The sequence below is a fragment of the Protopterus annectens genome, chromosome 2.part0 (genome assembly GCF_019279795.1).
Source record: "Protopterus annectens isolate FY-2018-M chromosome 2.part0, PAN1.0, whole genome shotgun sequence".
NCBI lineage: Eukaryota > Metazoa > Chordata > Ceratodontiformes > Protopteridae > Protopterus > Protopterus annectens.
The window spans coordinates 1938351484-1938374709 of NC_056728.1; the positions used below are offsets into that span (position 1 = coordinate 1938351484).

General features: G+C 39.2%; 1 protein-coding gene across 1 annotated transcript in view; it reads left to right on the plus strand.

Moving 5' to 3' along the window:
• The window catches only part of LOC122792903 (CUB and sushi domain-containing protein 1-like), a 4548980-nt gene that overhangs the window by 1281918 nt on the left and 3243836 nt on the right, over window positions 1-23226 (plus strand). The window contains exon 21 of the mRNA XM_044060461.1: window positions 17242-17355. Within this exon, the coding sequence (XP_043916396.1) occupies window positions 17242-17355 (114 nt within the window). The remainder of the gene's footprint in view (window positions 1-17241; window positions 17356-23226) is intronic.

The following is a 23226-nucleotide window of genomic DNA, read 5'->3' on the forward strand; positions in this document are numbered from 1 at the left end:
AACTAATTTTCCAGAGTTCCTATTTTCAGGGAAGTAGATATATATTAAGGTGGTACTAATATAGAATACGTCCATGGCAGCTGGAAAAGTCCTCTATTCTTTTTTAACAGAAGGTGTTAGTTACCACTATCTAGTCAGAACATGGGGGAGGAAGAAAGGCCCAAGATACAGAAGGCCAGTGAAGGAGAAGTGGCAGAAGATATTTTTGGTGAAACTTCTTCACACGTTAATATCCTACCCAAAATGTGGAAGAACGCATGATAATTGTAAACCTCATATCAGAAGGAGAGTGGGTCGATGGTGTTTTGACACTAGTGATGAGCAAGAAGTTACCAAATGTTGAGAAAGCTTTGTCCTGGTGTTCACTAGGGGTGTTTGATTTAGATGTACCACAGAATTCAGCATGCAGATTTGGTGACACTTCCCGGCCTAGTTTGTCAAGTGTGGATTACATTGCAGCCAAGAATGAAGAGATATTAAATGGTTTATACCTGTTGGGAGAATACAGTGTTGTGATAAGGTTATCTATGTTGCAGTGACAGTTCATCCAGAACAGCATGAACAGGTAAGACTGACTATCATTAATAAAATGATGATTCCACAACTAAAACTTAATTACCTAATATCTGATAACTTGCAACACCAAATATGAATGCCCACAACATGCATGGGTAAGATATATATATTTTTTTTATGCAGGGGGCCATCCCTTATTGCACCAACAAATGTATATATGAAAGGAGATTATCAGTATGGGTATGAAATGTTTCTGTTACTTTTTATTGTCTCCTTATAAAAGCTCATAAATTATTATAAAGTAATCATTATAGAAGGAACACGTGGAAATGTGAATTATACAATGAATCCATATTACTATTCGAAAATGTACATGTTGATTGGCCCAACCCAACCAGCGTGCCTGTTGTAAAACCCACAATATACCAACGGAAAAAGGTCCGGTCACCGGTATTTTTTTCCATTGGTATAAAGTGCCCCAAAACCTTTTTTTTTTGCAATCAAAAAAAAAAAGAGAGAGAAAACGGAGCAATGGAGATTTTCTTTTCTCCATTGCTTCTATTTCAAAGCATTGATGTATTGGGTATGCGTGGGAATGCAAGTCCCATATGCATGCGCAGTACATCAAAATGAAGACGCAGTATACCACAACCGGCAGAAGAACAGTAATCTGCCGTTATATAAAGACATTATTTAAGACTCTGTTGTTGTGGTATATTGAAGATTTACCCACAGTTGCCTTTGTTTAATCAGTCAGGCTTCGCCCTCGTGATTAAACCACACCAACCATGGGTAAATCTCCAATATGCATCACCACGTCATCAGTTATTGCTTTATTACTGGGGCTAGTCAGCCTGTGGAATCACGCAGTCACTGAAGAACTTTGCACTGGAATATGAAACGTTTTTGGAACCAGTACGTTTACAAGAATTACAGACTGTAAATAATAGTAAATTTGCACTGGAGGAAGTGAATTAAAAGACACAGAGTTGTGTAAAAGTGTGTTATTGCTTCTTAGAATCAACAAGATGAGAGACTAGATAGTAAGGAAACATTGAGTATTGATTGCAATAAAACAGTGGAGTGAATGAAGAAACAGAAAAAATGAAAAATGTGCTGACAGTAAGGAAGGTGGTGATGAAACTGTGCCAATCAAGCTACAATAAATAAAAAAATCTGCACTGAAAATCATTTGAAAGTTTTTAAGATGGTTCAATGTAAGAGGAAGAGAATATTATTGAAACAGATGTACATGATAGCAATTCTGTTAGACATCAAAATGAATGACAGAAAGAGAAACTGAAATAGAAAATTGCATCATAATAATAAAAAGGAATGGCTACATTAGTAACTTTATCTACAAATCTTACTAGTACAAAAAAGCAAAGTGCATACACTGACTTAGAGTTTCTGTGATTTAAAAAGCTTGTTTCATATTGTATTTATTTTACTGCCTGCACTTTAACAAAGTCGTTTTTGTGTTTAAATTACCTGTTTAACTGTTGTAGGCTACACACTCAAGTGCGATAGCCATTTCTGTGCATTTAAACTGTTTTTTTGATTGTATCTGTTATATTTTCTGAAAAAAAACAAAAAAAATACTTGTTTTCCCGACTTTCTAAGCTAGTATAGTCCAGTTTTCAGGTTAGTGCTGAATTCAGGCCTGTGTTATAAATTTCTGTGTTTGCCCACACCTTACTCGGATAGAAGGAAGTTTCTATGTTCACTGTGAGAGAGGGAGCTTTGAGCAGCCTATCTGTCCCTGGAGGAGTGGTTTCAGCACAGAAATTAGTAGTTTATTGGCCATTTTGGGATAATTTCTTTCTCTTTCATTTCCCTGCTCTAAAACCCACATTTGCACGGTTTTGCACGCCGGGCAGTGCCGGTTAGCTAGGGTATAACTATTCCCAGCTCCACAAAGTCTACTCTTTAATTTTTCCCTTGGAACTCGACAAACTTTAACTCAAGCACTCAAACCATTAACTTCACATCCCGGGGCTTGCTCAAAACTCATAGCAAGCACTAATAAACCTTAGCACTAGACCCCCCCCCCCCATACTGTAGAGAAGGACAAGGCTCTCTATTCAACCTGACCAGCCAATCAGTAAAACAGTTCACTGTACCTATGTAGGCTTGTCCAAAGGGCAGTTTCAGGTGTACTCTCCGGTCCAACTGGTGAATCTGGGCATTTTGAGGCAATGTTGCAATTGCCTCATGTACACAGACAACCCTCTCCTCCTTCCACCAAGCACTAAGACACTTGAGAGATGCAATTATACAGCCAAACTAGAGGCTAAGCTCTCTCAACCCAAGACTGCACCAGGCAGTCAAGAGGAGAAGGGAATTACTTGCATCACACCACCAATCTCACATAAACCTATGAAGCTAGCACTGGCAAAAAAAACACACATAAATACACAAAAACATACTCGGAGGCTCTAAATAAAAATCTGCCAAAGCAATAGAGACATCCAAAGCAGGCATCCAAGCAACCTCCACCCCCCAACACAAACCATGAAACACATACTTCACAAAACCAGTGTGCCATGCAATCACTGCCCTTAAGACAAAATAACATACCAAACACACTAGTAATAGGTGACTCTATAGTCAGGAACACTGATGTCCCACTCACTAGGCTGTACAAGGAAAAGGTTACTGTTAGCTACCTGCCGGGTGCCAGGAACCGCCACGTAACACAAGCACTCAGGTCACTCCAGAACAAGTACAAATATGACTCTGTCATTGTCCATGTTGGTGTGAATGACCTGATCTGTACCTCCCAGGACTACATGAATAGAGACATGGAAAAGCTCTCTGATCACATAGCCCAGGCCGGTATGACCCTGACCCTGAGTAGCATCCTGCCCTCATCAAGAATGATACCACGGTATAGAGAAAAAAATATAAATTTTAACAATTTTCTAAGCTTCTGGTGTCATTCAAAGGGGATCCAGTGTCTGTCAGCCTGGGATAACATGCTCGACAAGCCACGCTGCTTCGCTAGAGATGGCTTGCACCTGTCACCCTTAGGCTTTCGAATACTGGCCAAGGCTCTTGCCACCCCCATAGTGCCTTTTTTAGGCAAGGCTCAAAAGACAAACCCAATGCTGTAAATAGCACAAGTAACAAAAAACTGAGGGTAATGCTACTCAATGCCAGAAGTCTAAACCTCAAAATGCACGCACTCAAGGCACTCCTCAGTATGGTGAAAATCGATATATGTGCAGTAACAGAAACCTGGTTTAAGGCTCCAGAGAGCACCCCAGTACTACCAGGCTACAACACATACCATACATTTTGGCCACAAAACCCGGAACGAAATACAAAAGGTGGGGGAGTATCCATATTCATCAAGGATACCCACACCTCCAGGTTAGTGGCACGGCACGATGCTTCAGAGATCATCCATGTGCAACTAACAATGGGCAAAACTGCTATTCAAATTATAGCTTGCTACAGATCACCCACCATGTCCCAGGACCCGCACTCCTGGAAACACTGGGAAACATAAAGGTCCTATCAAACACCCTGATATTGGGTTATTTCAATTACCCAAACATTAACTGGGAGAACTACTCAAGTACAAACTCCCTTGCCCAACATTTCCTAGAATTTATAAACTCAAACGCCCTGGATCAATTGGTCAACACCCCCACCAGAGGTGACGACATATTGGACCTGGTCATCACCAACATGGGCGACCAGTGTTTCACACTGGAGGTCAACCCCTCATTGGTTAGATCTGACCATAAACTAATCACTCTGGATATCCACATTCCATTACCACCCCTGGTCAAAGAATCCACCGTGAAAAACTTTTCAAAAGCAAACTTCACATTACTTAAGATCAAGGTGGGAAGTTTCAAAGCCCCCATGCTAAAGGATAATGCTGTCCAAGCTGCAAAATCCTTTACTAATGCACTCTATGGGCACTTACAAGAATGCATGGATCATGCTATCCCAAACAAAACCAAGACTCAATCCTCCAAGAAAAGGAAACCAATCTGGTGGACCCCTGCCATAAACAAGCTATAGAATAGAAGGAGGAAACTAGTACAGAAAAGAGTAAAATCCCAGGAAAGGAAGACATCCCTGATCAGTATCAGCAAGAAACTACATTCCCTCATAAAATCATCCAAGGCTAGCTTCAAAAAAAAAATTGCCATGGACTCCAAAGATAACAGCAAGGCATTCTTTAGCTATGTCAAGAATCTGTGGCAATTCTCAGATCTGCTCGAAGTTAATGCAGAATGGCATAAAATACACTGAACCGACCAATATAGCCAACATCATGGCAGACAGGTTCAGTGCAAACTTCATCCCCCTCTCACCCCCAAAAGGGCCCATAACTATACCAGAAGAATGTAGTGCAACTGAAATCACAGACACTCAGGTTAAAAAAGCCCTGTCCAAAGCCAAAAACACAGCATCAATGGGACCGGACGGTGTACCAGGCTGTGTCCTACATGAGCTCAAAGATGAACTAACCCCTCATCTAAACACACTGTTTAAACTCAGCCTCTCCACAAGCTACGTACCCACAGAGTGGTGCACAGCAATGGTTATTCCACTCCAAAAAGGTGGAGCCACAACAGACCCCGGGAATTATAACCCTATAAGCCTGACTAGCTTGGTCTGCAAAGCTGTGGAGTGCATCATCATGGATCTCATTAACAGAGAAATTGGAAACTCCAAACACTGGAGCCTACCCAGTTCAGATTTGTTAAGGTCAGATCATGCCTCCTAAACCTGGTGGACATCTTTGAGACAGTTACCAAGGCTATAGATGAGGGAAAGGTGGTCCACACAGTCTACCTAGACCTCGCAAAGGCCTTCAGCACCATTCCCCACTCAGGTATTATAGACAGGCTCACCAGCCTGAACATAAACCCTTACATCATGAGATGAGTTGCAAACGGATGGGCTCCTTACTTTCTAACTGAAAATCCTTTTTCTTTTAGACAAACTTCTCTTATTTATTTATTTATTTTTATTTTACATTTGTTAACCGGGCTAGTCTGGCTGGATACATGTCCATTTTCAGCAGAGGCCCGAGGAGAAAAGCTCCACTATCAGACTAAGACAATACATGAGGAATACTTTACTAAATATATCAATTTTTTAAAAACAAAAAACAAAAATGTACAGAGACAAAATACAGTTTGCCTGGACTAATTTAAGTAGGCAACAAATAGAGTTCACATTATGTGGCTGAGGAGTTAAGCTCAGGCACAAAAATATAAAGTTGAGTTAAGGATATCTGTAGTCAAGCTAAGTAATTTAATCATCGGTCAGTAGGCTAGAAGACAGATTAGGTAGTTAGCAGAGGGAAAGAAACTGATGGTAACAAGTATTAAAAAGCAAGTTAGAAGGTAAACAGGTATATAGGTAGTAAAGCTATGGGAAAAAGGGTAGAAAAGATAGATAGAAATTGTGGATAGAATATGGTTACGTAGGGTAAAAGTATTTTAACATAGATAAATGTTATGAAAGTCAAGTTGAAAAGGAGAGTGAGGAAGCAGGATAGAGATGACATGCTATGGTAGTAGGATAAAGATGGTCTAGGTATGGCTGGAAAGAAAATAGAGAGAGGATGGCTATACGGTGAAGTAGGCAATAAGATAGGAGAAAAGAGTGAAGGTCAAGTGAAGGGGGCTGAGGATGTTAGTCTAGGTAAGAAAGGGAGTGGAAAGAAGTGCAAGTAGCAGACTGTATATAGTAATGAACAGTACTATGCTCAGTCAGGATTGGAGCAGGACATAGCCAGTGAATTAGTAGGTGGTTTTTTATCTGTTTTTTGAAAAGGTGACAAGATGTTAGGGAGGTCAGTTCAATGGGAAGTTTATTCCAGTAAGAACCGATAGTGTTTGCAAATAGGGAATCACCTGATTTGTTATGAGATTTCAAGGTAGTAACTAGTAGCTTGTTGGCTGATCTGAGTGTCTTGAGATTTTTATAAGGTGTAATGAGTTTATTTAGTATGGGTATATTGGAGGGGTAATGAAGAATTTTGAAAGTGATGATTAGTTGTTGTAGGAGTATAAGGTTCGGGAGTTCAAGCCAGTTGAGTTTCTTTAAGTTAAGACAGTGGTGAGTTTGGAAAGGTGAGCCAGTGGCAAATCTGGCTATACTGTGGTAGGCAGTATTCAGTTTCTGAAGATTGCTTTTAGATAAGTTGACAAAGGAGTGGAGGCGTAAGTTAGTGTAGAGATAAGGTGAGTTTGGGCCAGGGCTACTCGGGAGGTTGAAGTGAGATAGGGCTTTAGCCTGTATAGGGCACCAATCTTTTTATTGACAGTTTTGATAGTTAAATCAATGTGACAGTCAAAATTTAACTGGTTATCTATGGTGACGCCTAGGAGTTTAGTGCAGTTGTCAGGTTTGATGATAGTGCCATTACAGGATGTTATAGAAAAGAGATAGGGTGGATTTAGAGGTAGGGGTAAAGAGTAGTAGTTTGGTTTTTTTTGGATTAAGGAGGAGACAGATGTGTTGAAACCAATTTTCTGCTGCAGTGAAGACTGCTTGGGTAGTGGAGTGGAGTTCTGCTGGGGTAGAGGCAGAGCAGATGAGAGTGGAATCATCTGCATATTGTATGCATGTGGATATTGGTAGGGAATTGGGCAAATTATTGATGAAAATGGAGAAAAGTAGGGGCCTAGGATAGATCCTTGTGGGACACCAATAGTAACAGGGAGTTGAGTGGATAGATGGCTGTCCCACAGGACAGCTTGTTTTCTATTAGTCAAATACGAGTTGAACCACTGTAATGCTTGAGAATCCAGTGATAGAGATTTTAAGGTATCAAGGAGAAGTTGATGGTTGACCATATCAAATGCTTTTGAGAGGTCCAGAAATAGTGCAGATGAGAATAGGTTTCTATTTCGATTTTTATTTATGGTGTCAGAGAAGGAGAGAAGGGCAGTAGTAGTGCTGTGGTAGGGTCTAAAACCATGTTGAGAGTCTACAAGCAGGTTGTTATTTAAGAGATAGTTTAGTAGTTGATGGTGAATACAGCGTTCCATTATTTTGGATAGAGGCGATAGAAGGGCAATAGGTCTAAAGTTGGATAGTTCATTAGAGTTTCCACCTTTATGGAGTGGAATAATGTGGGAGATTTTCCAGCAGGATGGAATTTTGGATTCTGTTATGGTTCTGTTTATTAAGATGGATACTGGGTAGGCTATTTCTTTTGCAGCTAATTGAAGGTATTCAGCTGGAAGTTTGTCAGCTGAGGGGGTGCAGGGTTTTAGTTTAGAAAGTAGTTTCTGTATATAGGTAGTTGAGACGGTTTCAAGTTTTAGTGTATAGGTATTATTAGGGATAGGGGTAGTTTGGAGGAAGGGGGGTGGAGTCATGGTGCTTGCAAGTGAGTTTACAGTTTGAGAGAAGAAATTGTTAAAGGTATTGGCTATGTTGTTAGGTTGCTTTTGTGCTAAGCTAGCTGGTGTAGGTGTTTTGGTGTTGCCTGGGTGGAGTAGTTTATTAATTCCTGACCAGAATTTTCTTGGGTTTTGGTTTTGGTTTTGTTGGTATTGAAAGTTGTAGTTTTTTTTGTCTAGGATGACAAGTTTCTTTGTTTTGTTTCTTAGATGTTTGAAGGTTTGATGGTCAATAGGGCTTTTAGTGGATCTCCATTTTGACCATGATTTATTTCTCGCTCTCATAGTTTGTTTAGTTATAACAGAGAGCCAAGGAGCTGCTTTGGATCTGATTCTGACTAACCGGGATGGGGCATGTTGGTTTAGAATTTGTAAGAAGGTGTTGTTGAAATGCGTTACTGCTTCATCTATTGGGAGGTATTTTAGAGTTGACCAGTTATATTCTTTGAGTTCAGTTTGAAAGGATGTTAGATTGAATGCTGTTTTGTTGTATTTAGTTCGATAAGTAGTTTGTTTAGGAATGTTGCATTTTGTTTGGTGATAAAGGTAAGGAGGTGGTCACTAATATTGTCAGGAGTATACCTGTTTTATAGGAGAGGGGATTGTTGTTGGTCAGTATCCAGTCTAGGATCGTTTGTTTGTGGGTGGATTTATGTATTCTCGTAGGGGAGTTAATGGTTTGATGAAAGTTAAAGAGGTTAAGGTGTGTGGTGGGTTTGGGAGATATGCAGGAGTTCCAGTCGATATTAAAATCACCTAGGATTATGGTTTCCTGGGGGAAGGTGCTAGAAATCCAGCTTAGGATATTTTCCAGGGTGTGGATGTTCTTGCCTGGGGGGATGTAGGAACATATTATGTTTATAGCTTTGGTTTTGTTAATTTGGAGTTTAGTGGAAAGAATTTCAGCATTTCCTGGTGTGGGGGGGAAGGAGTTAATTAAAGCCACCTGAAGTTGGGATTTGAACAGGAGGGCCACTCCTCCACCTTTTTTATTAGGACGGTCTTGTCTTAAGGTACTATAGCCTGGGGGGGTGAACTCATTGTCTTTGGTACTAGGTTTAAGCCAGGTTTCTGTGAGACAGATGATATCAAAGGCATAAAAATCAATTAAGGCATGGAGTTGAGTGACTTTGTTGTTAATGCTACGAATATTAAGATGAGCAATAGAGAGGGAGTCAGAGGAAAAGGGTGGGTTAGAATAATTGGTAGTTTGTTTTAGAGGGCTTTGATTTTGGAGGGTATTGGGGCCAGGGTTGGGGTGGATATCTCCATATATAAGTAAAAGAGTTTGGGGTGGTTGCAGGGGTTTTGTATATTTGACTGGTATTAGAATGAGTCTTTTGGAGGTTGTGAGTTGGTAGTGGTGGGCTTTATGGTAGAGAGGGGAGGTAAGGACAGGTAGCTAGTATATTAATATGTGATTGTTTGGGTAGGGGAAGTGTAGTTGTAGTATGTTTGGTTAAAGTAGGAGTTTGGTAAAGTTTGAGATTTTCATAGGAGGTAAGGGTGTAGTAGTAAAGTAGGATGTTTAGGAGAAGAAGAGGAAAGAGATATTTAAGGGTTAAGGGCATGTTTTTATAGAGTATGAGGTTAGAGATTATAGGTTTGCAGGGAATAGGAGGGGTGGTTTCAAGAGAGGGTGTGGTTGAAGGAGTGAGGAATTAATTGGTGGATATGTAGGAGAGAGGTTATAGGTTGCTGTTTAGTTGGGGGTGTGTCTAGGGAAGTATAAAGGTAGGACCCCTGGGGGTGGGTGGGAATTGGGGGTAGGGAGGGGAGCGGAGTGAGCCCGCAGGGCGAACGGAGCGGGTAGAAACAAGGAGAGTAGGAGAAGAGCAGGAACAATCAGCAGATTGTGTAGTTGATGAGAGGTGAGTAGGGAAACATATAGTCAGAAGGACAGAGGTGGTAAAATATGTGAGACAGAATAAACCGGGCAATTTATAGTTTACAGAGAGAATCAGTAGTGAGAGAAGTAGTCAGGATTAGTGGTAAGAGACTGCCATCTAGTGGACAAATGGAGAAATGCAGGTTATAACCCACCTGGGCAGACCCTGGACTGGATAGGCTGAGGGGAGATAGGAGCTAATGTAAATCTGGGATCTGGATGTAGAGGGAGTGCAGAGATACAGTAGAGTAAGGGCTTGGCTGCTGGCTATTCAGGCAGGGGAGCACACTGAACACCTAATTGGGCCTAAAAGCAATAAAATACACAAATTAGCAGCAGATGTACATACTTCCTTGAGTCCTTCTGGGATAAGCTGGTTCAGTACATAGACTTTACTTGGTTAAGCAGCAGGATGAACAGCTGGTAAAAATGGTTGGGCCAAGTGTTTAGCAGCAGATGTACATACTTCCTAGAGTCCTTCTGTGATAATTTGATTCAGTACAGAGTGATGTACTTGGTTAAGTGGCAGGTTGAACTGCTGGTAACAATGGTTGGGCCAAGTGTCCACCTGGACGTAACAAAGTGGGTAGTTCAGGATGGGACAGGGCAGCTGAAGAGCAGGAGAAAAAGTTGAGAGAGGAATTGTAGATTAGTGATACAAAAACATAACTTGAATAGTCAAAGTTTACAGTATCAAAGTATATAATGCAACTAGCAATAGTAAAAATCACAGTATCACATGGTTTGAAGACAAAACCTATAGTCCAAAATATATAATGCAACTAACAATAGTACAAGTCACAGTATCACACGGTTTGAAGACAAAACCTATAGGCCAGAAGGTTATACCATCCAAGCAATGTCTGGAGAAGACAGGACAGATATGGCCTTCTTTACAGTTAACTAAAGATACATAAGTATAGTGCTAGGAAAGTAATAGATACAATAATTCTATTACTAGCCTCTGGATTGCAAACTTACAGAGGGACAAAATGGAGAACTGAGCGCTTCCTATGATAGTTTTCCCTGTATATTTATTCCATCGCCAACAATGTTTTTTTTTATTTCGTATCTAAATGTAACCTTAATTTGAATTTGTCACTGTTTTATTGTTAATTTTCTAGATTTCTCTGTAACCTGCATTTTAAGTGTTACTAAATTGTTTTAACGTGGAGCTTTTCTCTCCGGGCCCCCGCTGAAAATGGATATGTATCCAGTCGGACTTTCCCGGTTAACAAATGTAAAATAAAAATAAAATAAAATAAATAAAAATAAAACTGGCTCACGGACAGAACCCAGTTGTGGGAGTTAGGTTTGACTCTAAACTGGTTACAAGTGGTGTTCCTCAGGGCTCAGTCCTAGGACCTCTCCTGTTCGGCATATACTTCTCAGAGGTACAGGCAAGCACAGGAGGACTATGGCTGTCCAAGTTCACAGACAACTGCAAACTAGGGGCTATAATTGACACTCTGGCTGACACAGACATCCTCCAAAAGGGTCTCACTGAGACAGATACCTGGTGTCAGATCCATGGCCTCAAGCTAAATGCCAAAAAGTGCATAGTTATCCCCTTTGGAAAAAAAAAAGTACCCACAAGCTACCACATAGGTGGTAGCCCCCTAAATATGGAAAACGTAATAAGGGATCTGGGGACCCAAGTAGACAGATCCTCTCCTTTGATAATCACATTACCAAAGTGGTTAGAAAATCCTTCTATGTGGCCCACCTAATCACAAAAGGGTTTACATCCAGATCGAAATAGGTCACATGGCCCCTCTACGCATCACTCATCAGACCCATCATAGAGTACAATGCACCATTTGGGATGTACCTTACAAGACACCTGCAACAACTGGAAAGACCACAAAAGTACCTCAACAAGAGGATCACTGGCCTCAAGCAGATGCCCTATGCAGCTCGACTGAAGAAACTCCAGCTGTACTCGATTGCATACCGCCTACTCAGAGGTGATCTCTACCTGACATACCAGGCCATGTCCAACCCAGAATTGATGGACATGCTCCACCTAAAGAAAACCATATCCCCTCGAGCCACACACTCCAGGGATCTAAACCTCACCACAACAGTAAATAGGATGTGCTGGAGGGATAGATTCCTGTCTCAGGGGCTTCCCATGCTCTGAAACAAGATTCCAATCTACATTAGGCAGAGCTCCTTGCTAGCTCTCTTCAAGAGAAACCTTGACGAGTGGATGGGAAACAGAAAGTTTACCCCAGGGATCACTTCAATGACTCTGCTGGACAGAGACACAGGGAACTAATCTAAGGGGGCAGCGAAAGCCAACACATTCCGGCTAGGCTTATAAATGCCTTTGGGCAGATAGCCTAGTACCTACCTCTATGAACCTATGAACTTTATTAGATACTCTAGTGCCAAGCACAGGAAGAGTCATAATAACAAACGTGAAGATTTGACAAAATGTATCTAGTAATATTATTATATGGATATATGTCACTGAAGGAAAGATCAGAACATTTTGAGGATTTATATGAGTATATAGTGGTACATATACAAATGAATATGACAGATAAAATTGTCGTATTAGAAACATGACAAGGAAAGAATGTGCAGATATTCAGTTCTTAATTATTGAATTATGGTCATTTGTTTCTTTAATAAAGGTTATACGTATGTGAGGTGGGTCTATTAAAACAGAAATTTATTTCATCATGATTTCAGGGAATTTGAAAAAAAAAGTTAAAGTTGAGAGAAGGGCAGTTGCTTTTTAGATCATCTTAATATATAGGCTACTATAGGTGAGAATACGATTTTTTTGTCAGAAAAATAGGTTATTAAAGGTTATCAGGGTTTTGTGTAGATGCATTGCAGCTAAAAAAAGAATGAAAACACAAAAGAAGATCATGAAATCATTGCAGTGAATGTTCTCTTTTAGGAGTCAGGCTAATACATCTACATGTATGGTTAGCTATAGTATGTTTTGTTTTTTTTTTTCTTTCAAGTATTGGCTAAGATCGGTAAGCCATATTCATGTTTTACCAGTAGGACCTTTTAGCAATAGCTTTTTTTTCTTTCTGAGGAATGTAATGGAAGTTGGAGGACATTTTGACCAAAATAGTAATGAGTTTATTTTTGACTTGGTGCTAAAGATTTAGCCATATCCCTAAGCATTTGAAATGTGAGGTTGTCTCTAAGGGTTCTTAGCTGTATATATGGCTCATTGCATTGGGAAGGTAATGATCTTTAGTCTTGTCATATGTATCATTGACTTTTTTTGGCTGGAGGTATTTAGGATTATTTTTAGTTTTATTTTTGATACTCCAGTTGGATAGGTGGGACAAATCCTTTTCTAATTCTTTTTAAATGGTGATTGATGAAGAGATGGCCATCTAAGCTGAATGTCATCTCCATGGGGAATGACTTTGATTTGTAGATGTTCATTAGGTTATTTATTGACAAAGAAGGTGACATGTAGTGTGGTCAGTATTGATCACGTCTGTGTACATTTGCTTAAAGGTGAAGTGGGGGATAGCTAACATAATTTGAATGTTGCTTGATGCCTGCAGAGATTAATGAGTTAAGTAGCAATTTATTATTAATAAGATCAAGGGCTCTTTTCAGATAATTGAAAACAGATGCTGTCAAAATGTCTTTGCCCATGTTCTGGAGTATATAATCTGAGAGAGAGTATACGGATAATGTGGTCTGACCAAAATTAATTTTGACATGAAAAAAATGATACTGTATATTTGAAGTGATTCAAAAAGTTGTGATAAAGGTAGCTTTTCCAAGATTTTACCAGGGTGGAGACTACGGATATTGATGTAAACTCTTTGGTGTTCAGGTTTGGATGATGTGGGAATGGGTTTTACTATAACTTGTTTCCACTGGGATAGCGTTGTTTTAAGGAAATAGATGTATTATATAGGTGATGTAAGAGGTGACTTAAATGATACTTGCATAATAAGACAGACCAGAGCAGTACCTTATCTGCACCCGTGTCTACAGCATAGAAGATTTCACCACTGAAGTTCTAAATGTATTTTATTTTGACTGTGTTTTAAAGAGTAAATTGGAGGGGGTTCTGTTGGGGGACTTCACTAGGTAGTTTGGTGGAGTTTGCTTGAAAGGGAAATCAAGTGAAGCAAATTTATTCTGTTATAAGATCTTAAGTGGAGTGGTCGGCTGATGGGGTAGGGATAGTGACTTTCTGAAGACAATTTTCTTTTGGAAGTCTTCAAGGGATACAGATACCAAGGTTTCAGAATTGTTTTGGACTGTTGGTGAGCTTTAAGTGGATTAGAAGAAGTTAGTCTCATAACATCTGGAATTTTAGGCCATGTTTAGATAAGCAAATAAAAGCTATTCCCTGTTTTCAGAGGAAGTAAGCTGTTTCTGTTTTTGATGTCTTTGACTTTTTTAATTTTGTAGAGCATTTTGGTTTATCAGTTGTCAGTGCTTATTGACATCATAGTTCTTTACATAGCAGTTTAAGCCATAATTCTGTAAAAAGAGCAGCTGCATTCTTTATAAAGAAGTAGTCTGAGAAAAGATGTATTCAGATATAATTGGATGGGATAGTACTGCTTTTATGAAGAAAATGCTCCATTGAAAACAAAGTTTTCAGAAATTATTTCATAGTTATTTTACAGAGGAAAATATCTTTCTCTTCAGATTTGAATCTTATTAGTTTAGAGGAAGCATATTATATTTGTTATATTTAGTGGAAAGTAGTGTATCGTGAAATGTAGTATTTTGCCATGCTCGTGCTCAAAGATGGCAGGTTAAGCATGCCGTGTGGTTAGCTTGACTTGAATATTAGTGTTTACCAAACATGGGAAACATAGTTTACTGCAGAAAAGAGGTATCATATCAGAAGTATGAGATCCAATAATGTAAGTTCCAACAATTTAAAAAGTGCACTCTGATTCAAACAGAGTCATAGAGAATGCTGAAATGTGCTGATAACATCTTCATGCATTTTTGGAGCAGGGTTACCTCAAATGGGGTGGGGGCTGTTCTCTTACAGCCCTACTAGTTTTATATACTAACTCCAAGATTGCTGTATCTCAGAATAGAGAGAATGGTCTGTGTTAGTTTATTCTCACAGTTTATATCTTTATATTTGTATCTGCAGATGTGCAGTTTGGTGGATCACAGTTATGGTAACTGAAAATTCAGCAGGCCCCAAAAGCAAGAATGTCAGCTTAAAAAGTTATGACATGTCTGCACTGGATTACATAATTATTTAGCTCTATTTCAAATGGCACATTTTACAAGGTAATTGCATAGCTTTGCAGAACAGCATGGTAAATTTTTAAAATGATTGTTACATGTGTGCTGATGATACCCCACACACCATTACAAGTGACTACAGACTTAAACCTAACTAAATGCAGCATACTTATAGATGTTACAGTTGTTCAGTTTCAAAAGTAAGCAGCACATATAAACAACAATAGTTTTGAATAAAATTCATTTCACAACATTAGGGCACTGGTAGTAACAAAATATATTAAACAATGTTTGTGCACTGAGACAATGTCAACATTATGCACCAAATTTGTCATTAGTATCCTGGCTTCCTAACATAGAGTGCGATAAAGTTGTGACTGAGATTCAGGGGATCCAGGTAGTGCTAATAGCTTGGATGCTTTTGGATTGGAAAGTTTTGTTGTCTTGTTTTTCTAAGAAAATAATTTCATCACTTTTGGTTTGAGTAGAGGTCATTCGTAAATATCCGTTAAAGTTTTGTCAGTTTAATTGAAGTAAAATATATCCATAAAATATACTATGGGATTAGAAGTAATGTGTCCTAAATGCATTTCCATTCAACAAACTTTTATAAAGGTTATGTCATCATGCCATCCAGCTGTACCTCTGTGCAGTTAAAACCATCTCTGATAGAAGTATTGATTCCATAATTAAGCCCTTGTATCTCTAGTGTCACTTTACTTCTTGACTGGAGCTGGTTAATTCAGATTATAATCAGAGATATATTTCGGTACTGTGAATGAGTTATTCCATCTTTAATTATAGTTTAGCCCTCTTCAGCAGTACTTAAATTATCAGCAGGAGGTGGTCATTTTAAATGGCAGTGTTCACTGGATTGCAGTATTTCTGACTGCATTATTAAATAACATGATAAGTGGAAACAACAGTTAGCTAATTTTGTCTGACCAGTTTCACAATTTGACAGCAGTACAGAGAGATGTATGCAATATATGGGTAAGAAATTAAACAAGTAGGGAAAAGTTACCTGGCTGTCATGAGGAAAAGCAGATGCTGCAACTTATATACTAACCTTGTGAAACCTATACTTGATAACATTAAGTCAGGCGAAGCAAAGCAGCAGACAGTGCCACTAAAATGTGACTGTTTGTATGCAGTGGAATCCCATCTTTTTGCCTATCTTGTTAGCAGAGTTCACATAAAATAAATGACTGGATATATGCTGTAGGGAGAAAAATGTCTCAGAGCTGTTTATGCGTGACTGCTTGGTTGAATAAAAATGAAGCAGAACTGTTCTTACTTGTGAGACATATCTGAAGAGCTCGTGATAATGAATCTGTTTCACTGAGTTAAAGGATGTGCAAACATACTATAATAAGAATTCATTTTAGTGAAAAGGATCTAACTGATCATTATGAATTCTGTGAAATAAATGGAGCAGTATTATAGTCAACATTATGATGCAGTGAATAAGTAGAGTATGTCCTTGAAACATGAAAAATATGTATAAGCGACGGGTAATCAGTAAAAGAGCTGACACGTTACTTATACAAACAGCATTTCAGTCTCTCTTTGAGTTCAATGTTTTCAAGAATGACTTTAAACATTTTGCATTTGAAACACTTGCCTCTGGGGCTTATGTGCAACATTATACACCAAGGACATTATTATGTCCTTCCACTTGAGACTCTGTATACTTGTATACACTGTTATTTGTATTCTGTACTGACTACTGTTATTATAATTGCATTTTAAAATTATATAGTAATATAAGCTTTATTACTGCACATGGAGCTTGTATCGCTGGGCCTCAGCTGAAAATGGGCTTCTGGCCCAGTCGGACACTACCAACAAATGTAATAAATAAATAAATAAATATACATTAAGTGAACATAAACCACTAGTAGGTTTGTCACTGTAGTAAAGAAGAATAGCGTGACATAACAAAACATAACATAACATAGCATCACAAAACATAACATAACATAGCATCACAAAACATAACATAGCATCACAAAACCTGACATGACATGACTTAACATAACAGCAATTTTAACAGATTTGCAAAACTATCTTAATAAACCAGTTTGTCATGTATAAATTATTTAAAACATATGGTGATCTGAGTACTGCTGTCTAATTAATGTCAAATAAATACCCATAGTATGTAAATCATAGCATCAGCATAGCAGACTTCATCTAATGCTTCAACTAATAAGCTGTTTTTCTTTCTCTTTGTAGTGGTCTTTGGACAGTTTGCCTATTTCCAGACTGCAATAAATGATTCTGTTGAGTTATTTGATGGACCAAACCAGCATTCCAGACTTCTCAGCTCATTAACAGGATCACATTCAGGTAATTCAAGAATAACTTTTGTAATAACATGTGACATTTCTGATTAGTAACTAGTTTATTAAGAATGATATTTATGACAAGAAATTCTGAGAGGTCTGGTTATCTCAGAACTGAGTTTGACATGTAATGTGCATTATGAGACGGCACTAATGATACTACTAATAACTGTCCTTAAATCAATCTTAATAGCTAAACTCATTCCTGTTTGCATAGTCTAATTATTTGCACTGCATAAATAAGGTTATTTTGCATTGTCTGTGCATCTGTTATACAACAAATGGTCATTAGCATTCAAAAACATGGACGCTGATTGGTCAGTCCAACTAGCGTGCTCATTGTAAAATCCAACATATACCAATAGAAAAAGTCCAGTCGCCTGTACTTTCTTCTATTAATACATGCTACAGCTTTTCACTTTTCTTGAAATCTTGAGATAAGAGGTCAAGCACGACAAAATTTGAAATCTAGACAGTTTAGAGTTATGAGAGAGACAGGGCAGAAATACAAGGAAAATCAGGTACATTATGCAAAACTAAACAAATGTACCTGATTTTCCTTGCTTGTATTTCTGCCACGTCTTTGTATCACTAAGCTGTTCAGATTTCAAACGTTTTTAAAATAGATAAATAAAGAAGCAACAGAGATCTTCTTTTCTCCATTGCTTCCTTTCCAAAGCACTGATGTACTATGTAAGCATGGGAAAAGTCCCATACGCATGTGCAGGACATCAAAAATGCAGCAAGATACCTAAAGAAAGTGAAATAATATGATTGAGCCATTATTCAAAAACATTACTTAAGAAAAGTAAGCAACTTTTTTCTTAAATAATGTCATTGTGTATTAGCAATAACCAACTCCTGGGTGTGATATATTATAGCAATAACCCACGCCTGGGTGTGGGTAATGCTGGATTTACCCAAGGTTGTTGTGGTTTGGTCATGAGGGCGAAGCCAAACATTGCATGTATTGTATGTATATTAATGTTAACAAAGATGGTGAGGTGCTCAGTAAGATCAAAACATGGAATGTGGGTACATTTGTAAACTGCAACACAAAAATAATTATTTATTTATTTATTTAGCTATCTGTTGCTCATGCAAGGCATTTTATATTGGTAAAACCAATAATTCCCTTAAACAAAGGATTTATCAACATATTTATAGTATTAGAAGGGATAACAAAAGTGCACTTGCTCGACATTCATTACATTGTTTAAACTTTAATAAATTTGTGTTTTTAATTTTTGAATATCAGGTTTTGCATGATACTGGTAGAGATTGGGAAAATGAATAACTTAGGAAGGAAATTAAATGGCAGCTTAAATTTGATGCTGCATATCCACCAGGGTTAAATGACAAGATATCTATTTCTAGTGAATTAAAGAGAAGGGCTTTGGAAATGTAATTATTTTTAACTATTTTTAACAATTTTCAAATTATCTTAATTCTTCACATGTATTTATTGTTAGCATGTTTCTTTAAATGCACTGCTTGTTTTTGAGGGGTGTGTTTCTTTGAATGTTTTTAAGTAGAACTTTGAGTTTAATATGGGTGGTTCTGAAAATGTCTGATTTGACAGACGAAAGTGCTTAACCATTCTCTGTTTTACTTGGATTTATTAAAACGCTGCTTTGTGGCTTACTTTTGGACTGACTTGGTTTTCTTTGTATTTGTTTGGTGTATACCTGGACAATCACTGGTGGAATTATTTCGGCTGATTTGAACTATGAATGCATGTCAACACAAAAGATTAAGTTTTCTCTAAGATCTATTTAAATTATACCCACTTTTTGAATGACTGGATCGTGTACTGATGGGGGTAGATGTATAGTACTATGGCACAAAGCCAGGCACTGTGAATATAGCAAATCAATGAACTGTTGTCTGAATGACAGCAGGATGTTGCATGGTGGATGGGACAGATAGCTATACTTGTGAGCATTCCATCAATTCCTGGTGACATTCCTGCAAATTCTCTAAGTGTCTGTCTTTGTGTATGAGTCAGTTATGAAATATTTTGAAGGCACATGGTACCATGCTAACCTGACAGTGTAGAAAGCAGCTTCATTAAGCATTAAACTCAAGGAGAGCATTTATAGTTCCAAGATGTGCATAGCATAACTTAACACTTCAATACTGTGATTATTTGGAATTGTATGGCCTACCAGAGCTTCCATTATAGGTTCATAGGTTCATACTAGGCTATCTGCCCTAGGGCATTTATAAGCCTAGCCAGAGTGTGTTTGGCTTTCTCCACCCATTTTAAATTAATTTTGCTATGCCCTTTTTCAAGGTTAGTATACTGTGCCTCTGTCTAACAGTGACAGAGAAGTGATACCCGGGGTAAACCTACGATCCCCCATCCACTCATCAAGATTCCTCTTGAAGAGAGTCAATGAGGGACTCTGCCTAACCTGGACTGGCATTTTATTCCAGAGTAAAGGGAGCCTCTGGGTTATGAATCTGTCCCTCCAGCATGTCCTATTTATTTCAGTGCTGAGGTTCAAGTCTCTCGAGCGCATAGCTCGATGGGATTTGGATTTTCTGAGGTGCAGCATGTCCATTAATTCCGGGTTGGACATGGCTTTATACATCAGGCACAGTTCGCCTCTGAGCAGGCGGTATGCCACTGAGTAGAGCTGGAGTTTCTTTAACCGGGCAGCATATGGCATCTGTTTGAGCCCTTTGATCCTCTTGGTGAGGTACTTTTGGGGTCTTTCCAGTTGCTGCAGGTGTCTGGTAAGGTACATCCCAATGGGGGCATTGTACTCAATTATAGGCCTGATGATGGATGAGTAAAGAGGCACGATGACCTCCCCTGATCTTGATGTGAATCCTTTCATGATTAGGTGGGCTATATAAAATGTTTTTCTAACCACTTTGGCCACATGGTTGTCAAATGTGAGATTGCTATCAACTTGGGTCCCCAGGTCCCTAATTACTTCTTCCGTACTTAATGGATTACCACCTATGTGGTAATTTGTGGGCACTTTGTTTTTGCCAAAGGGGATGACTATACACTTTTTGGTGTTTAGCTTGAGGCCATGGCTCTGGCACCAGTTGCCTGTTTCTATGAGGCCCTTTTGGAGGATGCTTGTGTCGGCTGGAGAGTTGATTATGGTGCCAGTTTGCAGTCATCTGCGAACTTGGTCAGCCACAGTCCTTCCGTGTTGGCCTGTACCTCCGAGAAATATATACCGAACAAGAGAGGTCCCAGGACTGAGCCTTGTGGGACACCACTTGTAACTGGTTTGGAGTCTCACATGGCACCAGCAATTCTAACCATGTGGGTTCTGTCCTTGAGCCAGTTTGCAACCCATCTAGTGACATAGGGGTTTATATTTAAGCTGGTGAGCTTATCTATAATGCCCGAGTGGGGTATTGTATCAAAGGCTTTTATGAGGTCCAGGTAGGCTGTGTGGACCACCTTCACCTCATCAATGGCCTTGGTGACTGTTTCAAAGAAATTGACCAGGTTTAAGAGGCAGGATCTGCCCTTAACAAAGCCGAACTGGGTAGGATCCTGTGTCTGTAGGTCCCCAATATCTTTATTTATAAGGTCCATGATGATCCTTTCCATAGCTTTCCAGACCAAGCTAGTCAGGCTTATGGGGCAATAGTTTCCAGGATCCGTTGAGACACCACCTTTGTGGAGAGGGACCACTGTTGCTGTACGCCACTCTTTGGGTACATATCCTGTGGTAAGGCTGAGACTGAACAGTAGTTTTATGTTTGGGTTTAGCTCTTCTTGGAGTTCATGTAGGACGCAGCCCGGGACACCATCTGGTCCCATTGATGCTGTGTTTCTTGCTTTGGAGAGGGCGGCTCTTACCTGAGCATCTGAGATGTCAGGGGGGCAACACTCTGCTGGGATAGATATTTGCCCTTTTGGTGGGGAGGGGGGGAGAAGTTTGCGCTGAACCTGTCAGCTAGGATGTTGGCAATGTCTGTGGGTTCAATTTTTCGTCATTTTGGACTAATTTTGAGCATATCTGGGAATTCCCACCCAGGTTCCTAACATAACTAAAGAAAGCCTTGTGATTATCCTTAGTGTCCTGTGCAATTTTTCTCTCGAAGATGGCCTTAGACGATTTTATGAATGCCCGTAGTTTTTTGCTAACACTGATCAGAGATGCCTTCCCTTTTTGGGATTTTGCTCTATCATGTAGTAGCTTCCTCCTTCTATTGTATAGTTTGTTTATGGCTGGGGTCCACCAGACAGGACGTCTGCCTTTGGAGGATTAGGTCTTGGTTTTATTTGGGATTGCATGATCCATGCATTCCTGAAGGTGTTCATAGAATACGTTTATAAAGGATTCTTTGGTCTGGGCCATATTTTCCACAGGCCCGGGGGCTTTGAAGGATTCCACCTCGGTTTTGAGGAGTGTGAAATTTGCTTTAGAGAAGTTTTTCACTGTGGTTTTCTGGGCAGGGGGCGGGGTCGTGATGTGAATATCCAGTGAGATTAATTTATGGTCTGATCTTACCAGTGAGGGATACACTTCTGGTCTGGAGCAAAGAGTCCCCATGTTGGTGATGATCAGGTTCAGTATGTTTTCCCCTCTTGTGGGAGTGGTAACAAGTTGTTCCATAGCATTTGAAGTGTGTATTATAATACACTTCTACACCATATGTGTTTTAATTGTTGCTGCAGTTAGCATTTCATACTGCATATTATATATGCATCTCATAATAAATCACATCATGTTATGGGATCCTTCATGAGTCCCATCCTGTATTTACACATAGCATGATACAAAAATATTTATACCCACCTTTCTATGTACAAATTAAATCTCTTCCTTTGCTATAATATCAGTGTTTTTTTTTTCAGGGGCTCAAAATCGCTTTAAGTGATTAACACTTTACTTAAAACTGTGCTTTTCAGATTGCAGTATTTCAGGGAACTTAGTCAAGATACATTGGCCCCATATTACAAAGAGAAGAGTGACATAAAACCTCAAAAGTTTTAGACCTATCGACCTGATCAGCTTTATATGTAAAATCTTGGAGAATACTCAAAAACAGAACCCAGTTTTGTTAGACATATAATGGCCTGTTTTGAATCTTGTTGCATTCATTGAAGAGATAACAGCAATACTTTGTAAATGGCTGACAGTGCATACTAATTAGTTTGCACTATGAACAATTAATGCATACTCATTTGCAGAAACATTCTTTGATCACAACTGATTTTCCATCTACAACCTGCTTGCAATAAAAGGCAGTAGTATTTATGTAGGGGCATGCTCTCAACACCCTCAGACTTACTTGTACTGACTCCATCACCACATGACAAGGGGTAAAGGAAAAATTCATTTGTTGTTGTGTCTTTTGGCTTTTCCCGGTTAGGGGTCGCCACAGTGGAACTCCAGTCTGCTAATGATTGGTAGTTGATTTTTACGTGCCGACGAAGGTACGCCCATTCACGCATGTCTCCACGCTGAAGACGCTCTAGCTGAGAATCGAACTGGACAGCGTCTTACTATGAGGCGACAACGCTACCGCAGCACCACCACCAAGTGCACAAACTTTCACAGAAAAGTAGACCTGCTGTACCTCAGAGTCTAGTCTTTCAATCCATATTACGAGCTGATTAAAACAAGTTGTGTTCTTGGACTTACCACCTGCTCAGCTCATCATCAGTCTCCTGCCTAGAAGATGACTTATTTTCTTTATCAAAAAAGGAAATAACTGGAACGTAATTCAGTGAGCAAAACTCTGATTAAACTACAAGATGTGACCCATCAAGGCCAGGAGTTACCTGTGTATCCTGACGGAGGTTACCACTGGTTGTTAATTCGATATTTCAGTCCTTCGACAATCAGAGATTTGATGTACTCACATTTTTATGTTTCATAGTGAACGTGTA